The following is a 21,419-nucleotide window of genomic DNA, read 5'->3' as shown; positions in this document are numbered from 1 at the left end:
AGTAGGTTAGTTGTTTTGCAGCAGTTTTTTGAGGTGATTAAGATGAGCTGGCTCCTCTTTGACAAGCTTCTTCAGGCAGTCAGCATCGCTGTTTCAGTTAAAGTTTTGACACCAATGCGAGATGGGTGTCTAAACGTTGCAGAAAAGTGTTGAGCTAGTTAAAAGGCCATGAGATGCATAGCGACTGAGTGCCCAAAAAGAATTGGTCCCCCACTTTTTTGGGGTATTACTACTTGATGAGACTTTTTTTTTTAAATATACAAAAAATTTGGATGGTTCCACCCTAGTAGTCACCATGGATTAGGACGCACCGCATATAAGAATTCTTACGGATGGTCCACTAATATAAAACTTACATTGCATCGTAAAATTTAAATACGCGATCTTTTGTAAAAAAATGGTCCATCCCGTAGTTAATCATGCAAAAGAGAAAGGTAGTGACTGTCAACATGCGCCATTTATTCCAAATTTCCGTTCAAGGTTGAGGCGAACACCAATTAGTCAACGGCAAAAGAAAAAGGAAACAACTTCAATAGAACCAAGGTCATTGAATCGCAAATATGTGAAATGATTCAATTAATTGCGTGGTCGAGGTGGTTTCAAAGAATAATTACATCAAAATTTTCAATGTCATTAACACTTAACTACAAAGCTGGAGAAGTTAATACAGCTCATGGAATTAAAAGAATTTTGCGATCATTAATGACAGCAGTCAACCAGATAGAGTTAGAGCCAGAAGCAAGCTAGTGAAGCATTCTGGGGGAATTGCTGGAATTCTCTTGCCAGATTGATTTTCTTCAAAGCCCCTTAAGCTTTTCAACCAACCCTGTTAGGGTTGTCCATTTTTCAAAAGCAGATGCTGATGCCACAAATGCTGTTTTAGATGCTTCAATATCATTCTTAGTCACTGCAAATTACAGATCAATTGCTCTCTCAGAGCAACAAATGAAACTATTTCACCACTCAATATTAATTGCATGCACAATGCAAACTAGTTTTCATGCACAAGTCACAACCCTTTGGTGGGAACCAAGATGAACACGCTTGCAAACACACAGAACAAACCTGATGAAATTAAAGAATCAAGTGCGGAGCTAAAAGTCTCTACTTCGGATTTCTCCTCAGGGCTAGAGCTCAACTGCAGGAAGATAGGCAATTAACGCATGTAAATGCATATAGACAAGATCTACACAGTAAGGCATGTACAGTATTATTATCTATGGGATACCTTCTTGAAAGCTGAGTTAACTTTTTGTACCCAATCAGTATCACTGCTTTGACCAAGAACTGACCTAGCCGTTGAAAGATCATTCTTCTCTATTGCCTGGCCTACTCTGCTGAGCTTGTAAACGAGCTCTTGCAAGTATCCTGCAGCATTAAAAAAGAATAGCTAATCAATTCCCAGAAATGACAGAGACCAAAAGCTCAGACCGTAATGCGACATTCAGGTCATGCTTTAAGGGCATCAGTTTACTTCACGCCAAGGACTTAATTCAAGCTAAGAATGAAGATAAGCATATTAGGAGCACAATTATGTGCTAAAACAAAATACAAGGGGCATGGGCAAAAGGAAATTTACATCAAATAATAGAATCCAGTTGACTGATGTAGGAACTATGAAAGCTATTCAGATCTTGGCTAATAATATTACTGGCATACAGCACTATCCCTTGAATGAAATTTATGTGCATGCTTTCATGAGGGACAAGTAAACCCACAAACGGTAATCTTTGATCATAATTTTCAACTCCATGAAGATAGTAACATAACCAAGAGTGGCACGGTTGCTATTGATAACTATCCATTAGATCTTAGAATGCATAGTTAAACACAGCCAGGCTTTCTCATGTTCACTGGTGATACATGCCAGCCAGTGAGAAACCAGTTCAGCTGGGGTAAAAGTTTCTGAGTATTTGTGCTTACATCATGAGTGAAAGCACTTATGCCAAACGGCTTCAACTAACTAGATTTTCCGTATAAGGGACAGTAATTCATATAAGTTGATTCTAGATCACTACTATTGTATAAGTCATTAACAAAATAGATCTGGTACATTAAATAACTAAGGGATCTCTGTCGCCAGGCTTGACCTTTTCTCTATCATGTTTATCTGTCAGTGCTAACCAATTATTTCCATATACAAGTGAATTCCAACCAAAAGCAATCTAGGAAGGCAAATAGGTTCCCCCGCTCCCTCTTAATTACACGCAATTGTTTTAGCTTTTATGTTTATCTTAGGGCAGGCAAACAGCATTTGGTAACTTAAAATTTTCTTGAAGCTTGATTTAGTAAGCCCAAATTATTCTTCTCCAATGTTCCATACTGAACTTTCCTAGTCATTCTAATCTGCAATCCATAAAAGGTCACAGAGAAACCAACAGGAAGCATATAATATTTGCAATAGATGATCATAGCTGACCTTTAGGACAAAAATTATCCTTTTTTACTGCCCAGCAAATTACTTAAGGTAATTCGATCCTCGTACCTCCAAAATTGGTTTTATTGCAGTAAAATCTTGGAGAAATATGCAGTGTAAATTATGCTATGTTCGACAGCGTAAATTTAGGTTACAAAAGTCAGGATTCTGCAGAAGCTTGTAATTCCCTTATTCTCACAACTATACTTGCTGAAGAGATTCTTGCAGATTGCCAACTGCCAAGAGGTAGTAGCAAATGCAGGCTAAACTGTAATCACCACCTATGAAAGTAACCATAATCAAGTCTCTCCACATTCCGACCCCAATTTTGAGTTTTGCAATGACATGAAATGTTTCAATAAGAATGACTAAGATTCAATAAAAGGCTCTTAAATTCGAAGAGGAATCGACTTCATGCGGCATCCAAAAGCAGCCTAATTACCAGCAAAAACGGATATTTCAACTTTTTGTTGATCTATGAGAAAACTAATTTGTTAACTCAATTTATCTGTGTTAGAAAAACATAAACGATCTCCAACCAACTTTACCATAGCCTTAAAGACTAAAGTCTTTTAATCCCTTCACCTTGCAGTGTCAATTCAACTGATATAGAAAACAAAATCAAAACTTTACGGAAAGAAAAGAATAATCGAAACTTTATCCAAAAACCAAAAGAAAAAAAAAATCAAGAAGCAAGGTCAAAGAACTAAAGGACACGAAAGTCAAAGTAGCAAATACTTTCTAGAGGCTACATTCCAAGGAAATATTGGGAAGGATTGTTGACCTGTCTCTTGAGCAGCTGAATTGAGGACACCTTGTCTCTCAAGCCTCTTCTTTCTATCCTTCTTCACCTTTTCCAACAGCTCCTCATCATCATCCGGTTCTAATATAGCTGCATTGGCATCAGAACAACCTTTCCCAGAGAGAAAGAAGAGGAACCCTGTTGTGAGGCTAATGGAAAGGCTCCTCTTGGTGGTCAGAACAGAACAAGAAGAAGAAGAATCTTGATTCAATAGTGCTGACTTGCATGAGGTGGGATGAGTCCTAACGATTTGTTTGTGAAGGTAAAGTGATGTTAACGGTGTTGAGGAAGATGATGATTGGAAGCATGGGAGGAGATTATTTGCATTTGAGAGCAGCACCCTTGCCATTTTCACTCTTTCTAGTACTCTTTTCTCTTTTTTTATCTTTTGTTTCAGTTTGTTTCGGTGGCAAAGAGTCAGATTTAGCGGCGATTTTGGACGTTGGGAAAAATAGAGGATAAGATTACGAGATTTCTTGCTAGGCTATGCTGTCTGGCGTCAGCTGAACCATTACTAAAGAGTTCGAGGGCATTAAAGTCATTTAATAAAAAATGTAACCTGTACGACAATCAAAATAAGAGGCAGCTTTCAACTTTGGATTATCAAGTATATGTCTTATATCAGGGAAAAAAAATATATATGTCTTATATTTTTGCACTGCAAAGATGAAAATAATTTTTTTATATACTAACATGATATAAATAGGGTGGTCTGAATGCATGATAATCAATTCCTATTTGATTTTGATTTGAATTTGAATTATAACTTTTACGCGTGTGACATGCATTCAAATACGTTGCTATATGTGGTGTTAATGTAAAAAATCTGACTCCAAAAAGATATTGAATAGCAAGTGTGAAGTATAAATTTAGAGGTGAGTATAAATCTATTGAATAGCAAGTGTGAAATAGGGTTGGGAATTGTAGCGCATGCTCTCGCCATGTATGATAAGGCAAGGGCTCACTTTCTCCCTCTGTTGGACAGGGGACGAGGGATTAAACACCCGTTCTGTCACCCATCTAAAATACATATATATGTATAATATTCAATATTATTAGTTATCATAACTACATTGTTAGTTATAAATATCAGATTTTGTATATGTAATGTAATTAATTTTATTAGTTATACTAATAATTATATATTATTACTAATACAAATTACTGATTAGTTATACTAATACATTTATACTAAATTACTAATTACATTTTTATTCTTTTACACTTAACATTTCACAATTCACGACTAACCCTAATTTCATTCTTCCTCAACTCTTCACTCATTCCCAATCAGCAATTCATAACTAATTACACTTTTATTTATTGCTACTTGAGTTATATTTGTCTCATTATGCTGGATTATATTCAAATCGTATATATTTGTTTATTTTTTTTGGATTAAATATTGTGAAATTACGATGGATTATATGTTCACAATGACTTGGTGATGTGTTAGTGTTTAAAATACTTGATTGTTAGCTAGAATTTGGCTAAATTTTCTTAATAGGACAAATTTCTAGTAATCCCCACAGGAAAGCGGGGTGGGACGAGGGAGCAAGCGATGGGGGCAGGGGGAATGTTTGAATAGCGGAGTGAGGGAGGGGCAGGGGAAGGATTCCCCGCCTCGTTACCATTCCTATTTCCTAGTGTGAAGTGCTTCCTCATGTTTGCACTTTCGTGCCCAATTGCAAGACTCAGCCTCATGGATTTCAAATTAGACTTTAATATGTGTGTCCGTGCGCGCACCTCTCCGAGCAAATTTAGACGTCGAATCTACAATAGTTAACCACCGACAAAATTAGATCATTTTTTGTTTGGAGACATTTAGCGGGTTAAATTGGGGAGACCCAATTAACCCCTATTCTTTGTAAATATTAGTACTTCATTATCTACCAAAAAACGGTGCATATTCTATCTACTCCTCCCGTTCTAATATTGGAATCTTTTTTGGGAATTTAACTTTTTTATGAAAATATAGTAATCATTATATTTAGATGAGATGGCATTAATGACTTTATTATATATGTATCATTTGAATTTAAAATATTCACTTAATGGATGTGTATTAAAATATTAAGAAGTTACTCTTTCAAATAAAAACATGATAATAACAAAACAAAGGACGGCTCCAAACGTGGAATAAGTGAAAACCACAACGAGACTAAGACAAACAAATTCCTCACACCGAATAAAAATGCGTAGTCTCAAGCAATTCTCGGGAAACGGTAATGGTCTACGACACCCATGGCTTTTAAGCCTTTTTAGGACCTAAACTGGGCCTTACTTATTATTGGACAAATGTGTTTTGTCTTCAAAGCCCATACTTGTAGCTGTGATTCTTGTGAAGCTGATATGAACGAACAACTAACTGTGGCATCACTTTCTTTTTTATTAAAAAAAAAAATTGAACATCGAAGTAACCATCGTAATATAGTACAATTATCGTCCTTCAAAAACTTTTCATCGCATGTGGAAACTTTGCCTTGTCCCCAAGAAAAAGAAAATTTTGAGAAAATTAAGGATGCCTAATTCGTTTGTAATCTTTTTTTTTTTTTGTTAGAGTTATGTACTGTTAGAGTTATCGGCAACAGGTTAGGGTTCTCTTCATCAATTGGAGAGAAATTTCTCTCCATTACACATGAATAAATATAATTATAATATACATTTTTTAAAAAATTGAAATTAAATTGATGAAATTGTACCATTGAATTAAATTTTACAAGTTTTATCATAATTTTGACCCATTTCACACCGTGAAAGTATTTTGCGCAAATTGAATGACAAAACGTTCATGGATGAGCTTGATTTTTAAATATGTTTATCTACTCGTGAAAATAAAATTATCGAGACAAACAAATTATTGCGCAAAAAATTAGTTATATAAGTATAAAAAAAATGAATAGATAAACAAAGAGAAAAATAATGGAGAAGGTCTCAACCCATCAGCGGCCAATGTCACCGGTGTTATTAGGTTCTGGGCTGGGCCTAGTTCTGGTGTAGGAGTTCTTGAAAACCCGGGTATTCCATGACAGTCAGCAGCTTCTGGGAAAGTGTCTGGATCAACTTTATTAAGAAGAATCATGTATTACTGCATGAATTAAAGCTCCATTCTTCTGTAGCCAGCATTAAAGGCGTTTCTTTAAAGTCGGACGTTATTCAATAAAGTTTTCAAGGATCTTTTTCGGCCCATCATAATAAGTCCATCGCTGGAGACGCAAAAGCAAAAGTGCTATACATCCATCCACCCCTCGTGGTTAAAACTTTAAGGAAGCGGAATTATCTAGTGGACCATTCTAAGCTCGACAGCTTAAAAGGTCTTCCAACTTTCCATTTCGTTTTATCTGATACACTTTATGGAATATGTATTAATATTGGCAAAACTTTGAGCCTGCTAAAGTACCCGTCCACCCAGCCGAGCATTTTATCATATCATATCTTTTCATTTTTTTGCTTTGATTTGGCGAAAGGCTGTTCTAATATTTTATCTTATGTTTACACGTATAGAAATTCAAGATCACCTGCCTTTTTTGCTTACCCAATAATTCCAATCAACGTTTAAAGCGACGATGGTAACAGATATGATTAATGCTTCACCAATAGATATTCCAAGGCGTCTTGTCTTCATGTCCGAAAACGCAAAAATGTTTGGTAGACCCGTGGGATTCTTTTTCAGTTTTGCTTTCACCAAATGATGCCCCTTTTGGTGGTGGGACGGTTAAGTTTGATGATAAGTTGAAAGAAATTACAAGTGGGTGGTTCAGGTTTAGAATCTCTTACTTACGTTAATCAAAAAAAAAAAAAAAAGACGCGTTTGACATGTATGTTTAAGGAGAGGCATGATTAATTTTAGGGTTAAAAATAAAAAAGTCTCCTGTGATATACCTAATATACAGAAAAGTCATCCGTGATTTCAAAACGACACCTCATGTTTTGAACTAAATTGTAAACTAACAGAATTCGTTAAAAGTTAACGAAAATGATGGTCTCAACTGTTAAATTTATTGGATTCCGTTAAATTTATCGTTAAGTTTACCAGATTCCGTTAAATTTTCCGTTAAATTTATCGGATTCCGTTAAGTTTAACGAATTTTGCTAGTTTACAATTTAGTTCAAAACATGAGGGTATCGTTTTGTATGTTTTGAAACCACGGGGAGATTTTTCTGTGTATTAGGTGTACCACAGCCACAGGGAACATTTTTGTTTTTAACCCTTAATTTTACAATTAAACTATAGCAAGAAGATGCAGCCCTTTACTGCTCCCTATAGCTAAACAAAGTATACACCCACGCTAAGACAGTAGTATAACTCTAGTCATAGTGCTAAGTAATTGCCCCACTGAAACTTTAGAGGTTGGCCAACTTGTACCAACTGCGCCAACTAAAATGATTATTCAATGTGGAAATTTGAACATCGACGATCATAGAATTAGATTATCGTCTGAGGCGATCGATCGCAGCTAGGACAAGCTATCACGTAAAATCAACACAAATATTTTATTATGTATACAATCAAGTTGCCTGACGCGCTAATCTTGTTTGTTACTCCTACATTCTCTCCTTTTCCTCCTATATTGGGAGCTTAATTAGAACCTTAGGAGCTAAGATATTCCAAATCTAGGAACGGAAGTGGGAAAAACTCCGTAACCAAGTCAACCAATTTCTCGAGCAAGTCTCCGGGTATTGTAATTGACAAAACGATGAGATCATGCAATTGTGATAACCTTTTTCTATTGTTCTTTTTATCAATTTCTCCTTTGAAATACTACTTTTGAGTACGGGAGGTTTTAGTGGTTTGACGATAATGACTTGCATATTCTTGAATCTTTTACACAAACAAAAAGGATCGATGAAGGATCTGTCTGCAACGTGTAGGATTGGAGTTACGTGTCCCATGCGTAATTCTTGAAAGTGTAGTCTGCTGACGAAGGTTTTCGACTCAGCCTCTTCACTAGGAAACATCGCATTCCATTTCATGCAAGCAAGAGAAGCAAACCCTATATCTTCGAATTTTCCACTACTTTATTCGTGTTGGTAAGTTTTTTTTTTTTTTTTTTTTTTTTGGGGTCCTTTAATTATATCCATTTATTTAGCTTTTAACCAGAGTTACCGAACTGCTGCTACAATAAACAGCTACGAAACTTTAAGAAATCGAGCAAAACTCTAAGATCTTTTTTTTTAATAATTTTTTTGAAAAAAATTTGCAGTGTACTCTCTTAGTATATATGTTTTTTAATTTTTTTATCATATATATATATATATATATTACGTTGCAAAAGAGTATTACAATGTTATTTTTTAAAAAACAAATATTTCCAAAAGTCCTAAACAATACAATAAAAAGGGGTGCTATAATTTTGAATAATTAATTAGTGGGAAAAAGGAAAAGCCAGTTGCGAAATTGCATTGGCAGTCGTTGGCAACTTGGTAAATCAAAATTCACGGAAGGCGAGACGAAGATGACTCTTTGGAAGGATGGGACGAGGTCAATGTCGTGCCATGTCACATGTGACAGGGCAAGGGGCAGTGGGGGACGGCGATTGATAATGCCGTTTGGAAATTGGATCATAGGCTCACAAGTCACAAGGCTCGATAGACTTGGTGGGTGTGGGAGCCCAGAGACAACAAATTGACAACATAGTACAGTCTTATTAGTGGTATTATCCCCTTTTCAGCCTTTTTTTTTTTTTTTTTTTCACTTAGGGGGTGTTTCAGCCTTTTTGGTCAGACTAATTTCCCTAAGACAGCAGAGCCGTGCCCAAGATTGCCATCAATTTTATCATAGCGAGGGTCGGACACGGGATCTTACCGTAAAGATGGACTTATCAGTCTTGCCCGAACTACTCGTGGGGCCCCTTTTCAGCCTTTCAATCAGACAAATTTCTTTAAACTGTATAAAGTCTTGCCTTAAAGATACACAATACGCCTCTCTAGTTGTGTAACTTGAATTTTCTCCGGTTCAAAATTAATTGTTATAATTCTTATAAATTTTTATATAAGTTCATATAATTTGGGTATAAGCTTAAATTTATAAATCATATAATTACAATTCACGATTCAATTAAAATTATATAAACTTATACTAAATATGATAATAAAAATAGTTTTACAAACCAGTTATAGAGGTTCGGATTTGTGTCTGTCACCACTGTCGCGTTTATTATTACACCATGGAAAGTGGGGAGTCGTTGTGTTTGTCGTAGCTCCTAAGGAACTCTACAAATCGTCCAATGACTAATGATTAAAACTTAAAAAGGGTTGATTGCAGTCCTCACAACTTGATTGTGGACGGTTGGGCTCCATAAAGTAAATCAATTGAGCTTGGATTTGTTTTTTACCATTGACAGTAGAAACACACACACAATTAAATTAGATTAGAAACGTTCAAAAGTCATCGAAAAATCAAGTCAATGACTAGTTTAAGGGAGATTCACAGATCAACACCATCCAGCCAACAGCTTGGATTTGTTTGGTAATAGCTTTTTTGTTTCTTTTCTTTTTTAAACATAAACATTTTCCCCTAAAAAAACATAAATCTTACGTACTAGTATAAGGTCAAGCTAAAGTAAAATCTTTATTCTCCCCGATCAAACCGAAAAAAAAGGGTAATCGAGGAAAATGTAGCCTACTATTGAGCGAACAAGTTCCACCATGGATCATCTATGAACTTTAACATATTCCATCATCTTTCGATTGATTAGATTTGAGTAGTTTATCGGATTTCGCGTGCTAATAGGTGGGCTGTTTGATTCTTCGTCCTGCTCTTTATTTTGTTCATGGAGTATGGATTTTTTTCTAATATTATTTAGGATTAATAACAATTTATCTCCTCAAAATTTACCCTAACTTTCACTTTACCCCCTAACCTTTTTTTTATGATCACTTAAACTCCTAAAAGACAAAAATACCTCTCTATTATGCTAAATTTTAATTTTCAAACTATCTACTTCCTTTAATCATCGAATTTTAACCTGCGATTTTGTTTTGACGACTTTAATTGATGGTGGGTAAAGTTTTGCATAAGATCAGTGCATATATTAAGGAATACACTATCAATTGATTATTTTTTTAAAAAGGCCAAAAAATGAGATTTTAATTTAAAAAAACTCATTATAGGAGAAAAAGTCTAGCGTTGACAAATGAATGTGCGATTGTAAAAGTGGATAATTAACTGTGTATAGTGTAATTATAAAGAAATAGAATAAAATTTTTTCTTAAATTGGAATTAGAGAAATTTATTATTTTCTTAGAAATAAAATTTTGATAAAATAAAACCGATCTGGAATTAAAAAAAGAGAAAAGACAATACAAAATATGGGAACAAATTATTTAGTAGAGGGATATTTTGTCTCTCAGGAGGTTAAGTAACATAAAATAAATGTTAAGGGGATAAATTACAATTAATCCTATTATTTAATTTGCATCATAAACATATTTTTAACTAACTTTTTTTAATATTTTTAAATGTCCTTTTTATCTCATATATATTATATCACAAAAAATATTACTTGGACAATTAATCTCCTATCCATACATGCCAATTATTATTTTACTTGGACAAGAGGCGTGATTTCATTCTATTTCAAGAATTAAATATAAGTGTATTCTAATAACTACATGTTAGTTTTCATTCTACTATTTGTGAGTTATTACCTATAATAATGGCCAGTTATAATTTTATAAGTGTGTTTGGATCAAGAATTATTTGCAAAAAACATTATTTAGTTGCATTATAAATGCATACCTTCTTATTATTTCATAGACATAACTAGGCGGAGTGCTCGCACAATGCGCGGGTGTTTAGTGCCTTCCATTTACGGTCTGCAATTAATAAGTGATTTCCATGATATCTGCTCTGATTTTGGTTCCCCAAGTTAGCACAAACAAACTCAATATGATTTTTTTGTTGAACAAACAATAGTACATTGTGAGAAGAAATAAAACTTAATATGAAAAGATAAACGATATAATCAATCAATTCACACAGTGTTACAATAAAACTATGTGAAATTGAAGGTCGTTGATAATGCAGAAAGGCAGAGCAACACAAAAAACTAACATTTTTCTAAAATCCCCACCGAGAGATCTTTATTGCTGTTTCTCCAAACCTATAAGATTATAATCAACCCAAACCAATTGGGGTTAGGTAAAGCGAAAAATGCTATCTTGCAATTAGGCAACGCGATAAGAGTCGCTAATTGTAAGTACTAAGAACATACCGACAAAATTAATGGAGGAACTGAAAAATGGGGGGGTGAAATCTAACCTCACGCTGAACCAACAGGAGTAGCTGGGACTGAAGAGCATTTTGAGCTGATTAGTATGAAGCTAGGTAGAATTTTTCCAATCTTAGAATGCGAACAGGGAGAAACTGATAATCAACCGTTTAGGCATTAACATACCAATGGTTTGGCAATTGAATTGGGTGTAATTAATAACGAGATAATAGGTAATTTCAGAATTGAACTCGGATGAAAGAGAAAACGATAAGGCAAATCGTTGTAGACAAAGACAAAAAAGAAAAACTTAACTCTTGAAACCGAAAGATGATAAATTGACGAACGTTTGTGGCTCATAAATGCAGATTATAAATGATAGAGAAATTAGTTCCTACCATTGATAGAGAAATCGTTGGCTCATTTTCTAAATCCCATTGCCATTCAAACGTTTCAAACAAAGCAACATCTCAAACGATTATCTATGGCTGAAAAGGAAAATTATTGGTAGTTAAGGGATATTCTGGTAATTATACCAACATACAAGCATATATAGGTTGTACAAAATGCAAAAACGGCTGTATACTAATTACATATTCCATCAATACCCAGATGGCTCATCAATGACAACTTTAAATATATTAAAATGGAGTTATTTCAGTAAACATACCCAAATATATGTTTCCTTAATTTGGACATTAACATACCAATGGTTTGACAATTGAATTGGGTGTAATTAATAATGAGATAATAGGTAATTTCAGAGTTAAATTCGGATGAAAGAGAAAATGATGAGGCAAATCGTTGTAGACAAAGACAAAAAAGAAAAACTTAACTCCTGAAATCGAAAGAGGATAAATTGACGAACGTTTGTGGCTCATAAATGCAGATTATAAATGATAGAGAAATTAGTTCCTACCATTGATAGAGAAATCGTCGGCTCATTTCCTAAATCCCATTGCCATTCAAACGTTTCAGACAAAGCAACATCTCAAACGATTATCTGCGGCTGAAAAGGAAAATTATTGGTAGTTAAGGGATATTCTGATAATTACACCAACATACAAGCATATATAGGTTGTACAAAATGCAAAAACGGTTGTACACTAATTACACATTCCATCAATACTCATATGTAGAGGTGGCAATTTGGATTGAGATCCATTTATCCATCCATATAATCCATAATTAAATGGATTTGGATTATCCATTTATGGTATTGGTTTTAAATGATTGACCCAAGTAAAACCATTATATTAAATGGATTTATATGGATTATCCACAAAAACCACATATATCCATTTCCCTAAAAACCAAATAAAAGAAATGGATAGACCCCTCTAACTAGAACCAACTGGGAATGAAGGACCACATGTGACAGCTGTTGAATGAAGGATTGAGTGGGAAAATCTTAACAACTTAAACATAACTAATTTCCAACGCCCTTTGCACGCTGAAGACTTGGGGCATGTGGTTGTTAATTGACATCTCAGATGCTGTAGAATTATTAACGGAAACTTGCAGAATAGATCCACATCAAATTAATGAAGGTGAGAAAAAAAGTGATTAGGACGTCCAGAAATTCACGATTTAGACTAGTCCAAGATTATTGTGTTTATAAATACTCCGGCTTTTTCTCAAAACTATTCATATTACAAGAAATGGTAATACAAAAACAAAGTAACCAAAATATTTAAATGGATTATAAATGGATAATTGATTTTTATTTAATCCATTTAGATCCATCCATTTAGATCCATTTATTAAATGGATCTATATGGATTGAATAAATTTCATCCACCATCCATTAAGTCAAAACCAATTATGAACCATTTATCCATATTGCCACCTCTACTCAGATGGCTCATCAATGACAACTTTAAATATATTAAAATGGGGTTATTTCAGTAAACATACCCAAATATATGTTTCCTTAATTTGTATCTAAAAGTTTTAAACTAATACACAATATTTCACATTTTTAGAAAGCCCCCACCTATGCGGTTGAAATTCAACCTATTTTTTTGACTAAAATTCAGTCTTATATAATATAAGGATCTCATAAAAAGTGCTATATTATTGCAAATGATTTTTCCAAGGGTGACTTACTAATAATCATATTAAAAGAATCCCGTTAGTTCTCCTCCTCAAAACACTGAATTTTATTCCCTTGAAAAGAGTATATTTGTCTCTAAAAAACGAGGAAAACAAAAAAAGTAACAAAAGTGGGCCTTGTCAACATGACTTTGTGGGAAGGGCGTGGTGGCCACTTGAAGGATAATATATAATTAAAAAAAATGGCAAGACGGATACACAGTTCGACTGGACTGGTCTTCCTTTCTTTCGTTTTGAATCAGCGTTTTAGTAGTCTTTTTCGCACAGACAATTCACATATTCAAATAGTAAGTCTATTATACTGTTCTGGCACAGCTTCAATAATCTCCATTATCAAGCTACAGACAGTCACCAAAAAGAAAAAAGCACAACCAAAATTCCAAATACAGAGAGTACACACGACTTAAATTCAGTTATTAAACCCAAAATTATTTAAAGTAACAGGCTAACAGCCGAGACTAGAGAAAAGAAAGCCACCCCTAAACCCATCACCGTGTCCCTCTGCCGCCCGCCGCCACCGCCGCCGCTCAGTCTACTATTTCTGGGAGTATCTGATTTATTTTTTAGTTATTGTTGGATGTGAAAAGGGTCTGGTTGAAAAGCTAACCAAAAGACAAGACAAGATGGAGCTAAGAAAAAAGGTCGGCACTGATTATTGATGGCGCCACCATACTAGTACTGCTTGTCAAGAAAAGCGAAAATTAGAAAAGGAATGAAATTTTGGTAGTGGGTTAATGGCATGGTTGAGTAGTAGGAGGAAGGATTGTTCAATTGAAAGAACATCAGTAGCAGCAGCAGGACAAGACAACAACAGCGGGGGCGTCCTATTGGGGTTTCTTGGTTACGTATCTCAATGAGGATCCTTCAATTTTGCGTGCGGTTCATTTCTCTGCTCTTGGCCTTCAACCTTTTCACCGGAAATGGTACGCTTCAGTTGTTCTTGATTACAGCTTTTCTTATTCTTGATTTCTGCTTCTGCTTTTTTCTGATTTCTAATTTTTAAAGATCAGTCCAAAGAACAGTATTTTTTCCATCCTGCTGGTGCTGCTGGTGAAAACTAAGTACTCTTTTTCGTTTGCTTTTCCCAATCTCTTCATTTTTAAATTGGAAATTGGTTTTTATTCTTGGTGAAATTTCATCAGTTGGCTGCTTCTTCTTCTCATTTATTATTTGTTTGTACGACTTAAGTCTGTAACTTTCAATTGATTTTGAAGTTCTAAATTGTCTGCATGGCACTCGTAATTTAGATTCACATGTTATGAGCTGTGCGCTTAAGAAGATATCAGCAGTTGATTGGGCAGTATATTTACTCTTCATATGCTACTCTTGTGCCACAACTATCTAATTGCGACATTGGTGGCCTATGGGAATGTGTGTGTTGTGTGAGCGCGCATTTGACTCCGTTGAAATGGTAACTAGTATTGAGACTTGGGGGGGGGGGGGGGTTTGGTAATAATATGGTTCGATTTGATTAAAGATCTTATATAATTATGTGTAAACTTTTGTTGGCCATTGGTCTAATTTAAATCTGTGTTTGTTGCTGACTGTATCCTGGGTTGAAAGACGAAGCCTTTGCAAATGTATGAGTTTGTATTCAAACTATTCAGGTTCATGGTGTCACGGACAGTTTTCTTTCTTGGTTACAACTGTTTCCTTTGTTTTTCATTTCAGCAAAGCTCACAGTGAGAGCATTCACGGGAACTTATGGAATCAATTACGGGAGAATTGCAGATAACCTTCCTCCACCAGACAAAGTTGCTAAACTCCTTAGGGCAGCAAAGATAAAGAATGTCAGAATTTATGATGCGGATCATAGTGTTCTCCAGGGCTTTAGTGGCACTGGACTTGAGTTAATAATTGGACTTCCTAATGACCATGTGAAGGAAATGAGTACTAACGTAGATCACGCATTGACTTGGGTCAAAGATAATGTGAAGGCATTTCTTCCTGATACGCGTATTGTTGGGATTGCTGTTGGTAACGAAATTCTGGGAAATGGTGCTAATTCCGATCTTTGGGGATCTTTACTGGGTGCAGTTAAAAATCTCCATAATGCAACCCAAAAGTTGGGGATAGATGATATTGTTCAGATCTCCACTGCTCATTTTTCGGGTGTTTTCGACAATTCATTCCCTCCTTCCAACTGTACTTTCAAAGAGAGTGTTTCTCAATATATGAAGCCGCTCTTGGACTTTTTTTCTCAAATCAAGTCCCCTTTTTGTCTAAATGCTTACCCCTTTCTGGCTTACACCTATGCCTCGGACAAAATTGATGTAAACTATGCCCTCTTTCAGCCAAATGAGGGTATACACGATCAGAAAACCAACCTTCATTATGATAATTTGCTTGATGCTCAGATAGATGCAGCTTATGCTGCTTTAGAAGATGCTGGGTATAAAAAGATGGAAGTTATAATTACAGAGACAGGATGGGCTTCTCAAGGGGACCAGAATGAGCCCGCTGCCACACAAAACAATGCTAGGACATACAATTATAATTTGCGGAAAAGGCTTGCTAAGAAGAAGGGAACACCTTTGAGGCCAAAAACTGTGTTGAAAGCATATATTTTTGCGTTGTTTAATGAAGATCAAAAGCCTGGTGCAGCTTCTGAGAAGAACTATGGACTATACAAACCTGACATGAGCATTTCATATGACATTGGGTTTCCTGGACTTAAATCTTCATCTGCAGTTTCTTTGAAGGTATCCTCATATGCCTTTATTGTGATTAGTTATCGGCTATACCTCTTGAACTTTGCCTCCTCTCTGGTGTTCTCCGTAAACTTTGACATAATTCTTTGGATTTTGTTTAATTATTATCTTTAGGATTATGATAGTTACACTCATAGCATATCCTTTTTGCGGAATTGGGGTAAAAACTTTGAAATTGTTTGATGAAACAATTGATGGTAATAAAGGAGTAGTATGAAGATGGGATCTAGCTTTTCTTGGGGCACTGAAGATAGTAGGTCGTTTTAACTTCAGAGGTGCAGAAGCTTGTTGGATGAAGACCCAGCTCCCTTATTGGTTGTCTAATCAGGCATTCAGGAGTTTGAGGATAACATATGTGCTGAAGTTCAAATCATTCTTGACCATTTATTTACTGGTCTGGTATTTCTTGACCATTTCTTAACCAGTCTAGTACGTAATAACAACTGTTGGCTTGCAGAATCTCTACCCTTATGAGTTCTCAAGATGTCTAAAAAGATTTTGACCTTTTCACAAAACAGCATCCCTGCGATTCCACACTACCTATTACTCTCTTAGAGATTGTGAAATTGCAAAAATATCCTTTCTCTATTGATAAAAACACTTGTAGGAAAGGAAATCACCTGTTATGCTTTCAAATTCTGGAAATCATTAATTGGGCAAGAACCAAAGGAGCCACTTCTATGCCCCTATAGTGTCTTGGAACAGTTTTCTCTATAACATGAAAACAGTTTGTTTGGCGAATTGTGCATCTTTTGCTATGCAACTCTGAAATCTTTGAACAGAAAAAATTGTCTTTCTCCTCTGAGATATCAGCGTACTGTGTGTTAAAATTTCCATTTACAAACATTTCAACAGAAATATGCAATCAGAGGATGACCTAAATGCTATGGCTCTGACAGACTATATTGCTTCTATTTTGGATAAGAAGATCATTCTTAGGTATGGGGTTAGGGTATGGGGCTGGTGTTTTCTAGAAAAGATGTTGAAGCCTAGGACCGAAAGAGTTAACCTTGAATAACATCTTTTTTAGCTTAGCAAATTCGGTGTGTAATAAATCATGTTTGCTAACCTATCCTGGATCTAGGAAGTATGTTAATTTTTAGGTGCTATTGTCTCATATGTTATTGTAAGCAATTTTTGCAAGAATTCATGGGCTAGAGTTAAAGATTCTTAGGATATGTTTTTTTTTCAGGTGATTCTGTCAAACAATATCCTCTGAGTTTGAAAGTCTTGTAAATTTTTTAATCCCTGAAAATGGATATCATTCAAAGCACCACCAAACTGTCTTTTATACTTCTTATGCTCGACCATCTCATTCTCATGAGCTTATATGTTGATGGCACCTTTTATAAATATTAGTATGTGATTTTGCACAAAGTTTAATTTGAAAGAATAATCAATTATGGATTTTGAAGGTTTGTCTTTTAAGGTTTCAGTTCCTACATTTTTTTACGGATATAATGAGTTGAACTTTTTGTAAATCCTTGCAAAAGGAAAATTCCTATTGACAAGTGTTCTCAATGTTGACGTTGACTTCCTCTTTTCATGAATGCATAACTAAATTTTGTAATGAGTAAGCAATACTCTTTTGATATCTCATATACCTACTTAATTCTGATCAAAAGGTCTTGAACAATTTCGTAATAATCATGTTGTTCAATACTATGCTAACTTGTAATATGCTGAACCTTAAGTGGAACACTTTTGCAACACTATCCCCTTTTGGAGGTCTATTGATTGAAAGTATGTGCAAATGAAAAGGGGCTTGCTGGATGGTACTGGTAGGCTTTTTGAAGGCCGAGGTGTTATCATAATCTAAATTATCTAAATACTTTCCTCACCTCTAACTTCTATACTTGACCACCCAAAATAACTGAGTTCTTCAGATAATTTATGATACTCTAAATTGTCTAAATGTTATAATGTGTGGGCCAAGGCATGGGAGCATGGCAGATATATGACCCAGCCATGGATTTTTATCTATCTACCAACCTAATTATTGTGTAATCTGCTTTTAGCTTAATGTTTTACGAACTCCCGGCCATTTTAGTCAATTCTTAAGTTAAACATTACCTCAATTTAACTGGAAAGGCAAAATTTTTTGTTGTTTCCTGGAATCCTCTAGTTTATGCAGATGCATGTGAAATGGAGGTAAAATTGTCACTCATTGTCGTCTTGAGTTTGTGTTGTTCTTGACTTCTCGAACTGTCAATTCAGTGTCCTACTCTCTCACTGACATTATAAGCCACAGCTTTCGCCTGGCGTTGGAGCAAAGATTATGCAGCTCTAATTTTTTAAAAGTAGCATGAAAAATTATCATTTGGGCAACTTGTCTCAATTCATCTTAGCAAGATAAAGGGTTATGTTTTCAAATGTTTCTTTCTGCGTTTTCAGTTCTTGGGTATCACCAGCATATGCTATACAATTCAATGTTTGGTTCAAAGTGATGGGCTTTTTCTTTTTCTTTTTTCCCTCCGTCAGCCAGAGACTTGAGCAAGAGATTTTTTAAGTCCTTGTCATGTTTCTATAGTTTTGATTGATTCATAGTTTATCCTCCTATCAATATTAAATCTGATGACGTGCAATGTTTCAGGAAATCCAAGGTGGAAGGAGGTTTGGGTCCAAAACGTTGGTATTAGCAGTCTCAAGTGTAGTCTTTCTTTTGATTTTGTAAGTGGGTGGATGAATGGAATAAAACTACACCACCATTTTTTTTTTTCTCGCTTGGGGGCCAATGCTTTGAATTTTCACACCAGATTAGCAGTAGGAAAAATCTTTATACCTGTAGATCAGCTACCATCAAATGTCACGTTCAGTGCATTAAAAGAACATATTACTTCTTTTTCCTCTTTTTTCTTTCGAAGTTGCTGATCGTTTGGAGTATTTGTTTGGCCAACGTATACATGTCTATGTCCAATAAACTTGGTGTCTGATATCTTGTCTATGTAGTTCAATTAAAAATCTCCTAATTATTATTATATATATATATATATATATATATTTTTTTTTTTTTTCCGGTTAATCTGGATAATGAGTTAAACTTAGTACCCTGTGCTTGAAAAGACAAAAATGGTTGACTGGCTTTTGGGATTTATCTGGCTTCGGACTCTTAAACGCGGTTGTCCGGATTATGGGAACGGCAATGTCGGTCGTAGAACGGCGACTTTGAAGTTTTGCCACATCTATGGATTGATGATATTAACGGGGACTTGACGTAATTGTCTTCTCTTCCATCCGATAATTGCCGTCTCCGAATTGACTTGAGTGTGTTACCCTTTTCGCTGGGGCTCGAAATTGATATAAATCGGAGCCTTGACCAAATAAGTTTTGCTATGTTAATTGATATTTTATCCAAAGGAATATGGGATCTGAATCACTCGCTTTCCTTTGTATGGGCATCCGATGCTTCGAGAGTCTACTGATTTCTGAGTGCCATCCGGTTGTTCAGCAAAGTGTAAAGCCGACAATGATCCTGGTGATTGAGGCAGGCTAAAAAGGAACCAAATTTGACCCATAACTTCAAGAAGAAACTTTCTAGCATTATTGGTTTGCATTCTTGAGGTTTTCCATTTTCCTTTTTGATTCTCCTTTTGTCTTCCAACTTTGGTACGCAAGGAACCAAAAAAGGTGAGAAAAAGAGAGCTGATTATCAATCAAAATGGGTAACCTGGACGGGTTAAAATGGGTAATGGATATAAGTGAGTCAATCCATTTATACTCATTTAATTAGATGGATATTCATATAAGTGAATAAATAAAAAAATGAGTTAGTAGTCCAATTATTCATTTACAATTCATTTATTTTAACTTTTTACAAACTCATCTAAATTTATTTTATACACTAAATTATCAATTGATACCACCATTTGCAGTTTGTACCGATCATTAATTTTAAAATATTTACTTATAATGCCCGATAAATCTAATTACCAACATTTTTTCCATCTATGTGCTGTGTGACAAAATTAAATACTATTTAATAATTGAATAATTTGTTGTGCAATAGGGAAAGGATTTGGAACCATGAAAAAGACAGATTAAACAATGATTGACCAACTTATGAACTTGAAACTGGATACTAGGAAAATACAAATGAAAACAGGACAGAAAAATCTCCAAGTGCATAGTTATTCTTTTAGTTAAAAATTGGCTAACATATTTTCCCACCTTTCCGTTTGGTTCTCCACTTTTTGATGCTACCTTTGGTCAAAGGTGATAAAGAAATTAGGATATTATTGCTGAAGACAATTCTAAATGGATGTGATTGTAAAAATAATTCTAAATGGGTTAATTATATTTGGTTGGTTACTCAATTATACTTATTTATTAAATGAGTTTAAGGTTTTGGGTATTATTGGGCATTATACCCATTTATTAAATAGGTATTATTGGATAACATATTTATACCCATATATAAAAATTTAAAATATCTATACCCATCTATTCATGGATGAATATGAATAAATTTAGTTAAATGGATTTATTTGACACCTATAACATTATCAAAGATTTATTGAAAGGAAAAAGACAAGGTCAAGTTTAGATCCAGCATGGATTCGCTAATAACGGCCTTTATTTGATGGGCCTTCTTCAATTTGAATGCAAATATGAAACCTATGATTTTAATTTTCCAAAATGAATCAAAGACTTTTTTGTTTAATTTTTCTAGTTCTTTAGTGGGCATTTGTTAGCACATCTAGATTACACTTAAGCTGTAATATGAATATACACAATCACAATTATTATACCCCTACATTTATATACTTTCTCAAATTAATTATATTTTAATTTTTTTAAAAAAGGGGGAGGGGTGAACACAATCATAATTATTATACCCCTGCATTTATATACTTTCTTAAATTAATTACATTTTTAAAAAATTTAAATGGGAGAATGGTGAGATTTAAGGAATGAGGAGGAAAAATAGGGGTATGAATCCAGAACCTTTAAATTCTAAAGTTTCAATCTTAATCATTAAACAAAAACCTCTAAATTTATCTAAAGAACTAATACTTGAAACCCCTCTAGAAAGTAATACTTAAGACCCCTCTTAACGGCGGCTCATTAGGCACCTGTTAACCAAACCATTCTTTATTTTATTTTCGTCGTATTAGTGATCCCTATAGAAAATTTACCAAAATTTTCTATAGGGATTTAAAAAA

The 21,419-nt window shown here is 34.7% G+C and overlaps 2 protein-coding genes across 2 annotated transcripts; one reads left to right on the top strand and one right to left on the bottom strand.

Annotated features, from left to right (window-relative positions):
- Positions 1-547: 547 nt before the first annotated feature.
- Positions 548-3,649, bottom strand: LOC113691676 (thylakoid lumenal 16.5 kDa protein, chloroplastic-like). The gene is made up of 4 exons (XM_027209933.2): positions 3,201-3,649; positions 1,229-1,368; positions 1,066-1,138; positions 548-907 (listed from the first exon to the last, which is right to left on the bottom strand). Exons 1-4 carry the CDS (start codon positions 3,565-3,567, stop codon positions 798-800), a joined length of 690 nt encoding a protein of 229 aa, XP_027065734.1. The 5' UTR covers positions 3,568-3,649; the 3' UTR covers positions 548-797.
- Positions 3,650-13,809: 10,160 nt separating this feature from the next.
- On the top strand, positions 13,810-19,106 carry LOC113694004 (glucan endo-1,3-beta-glucosidase 14-like). The gene is made up of 3 exons (XM_027212834.2): positions 13,810-14,469; positions 15,218-16,248; positions 18,851-19,106. The coding sequence occupies exons 1-3, from the start codon at positions 14,400-14,402 to the stop codon at positions 18,929-18,931; spliced, it is 1,182 nt and encodes a 393-aa protein (XP_027068635.1). The 5' UTR covers positions 13,810-14,399; the 3' UTR covers positions 18,932-19,106.
- Positions 19,107-21,419: the final 2,313 nt, after the last annotated feature.

This window comes from Coffea arabica, chromosome 6c, assembly GCF_036785885.1.
Source record: "Coffea arabica cultivar ET-39 chromosome 6c, Coffea Arabica ET-39 HiFi, whole genome shotgun sequence".
NCBI classification, from domain to species: domain Eukaryota; kingdom Viridiplantae; phylum Streptophyta; class Magnoliopsida; order Gentianales; family Rubiaceae; genus Coffea; species Coffea arabica.
The sequence above is the reverse complement of the archived record's forward strand: the minus strand, read 5'-3'. Positions and strand labels throughout refer to the sequence as shown.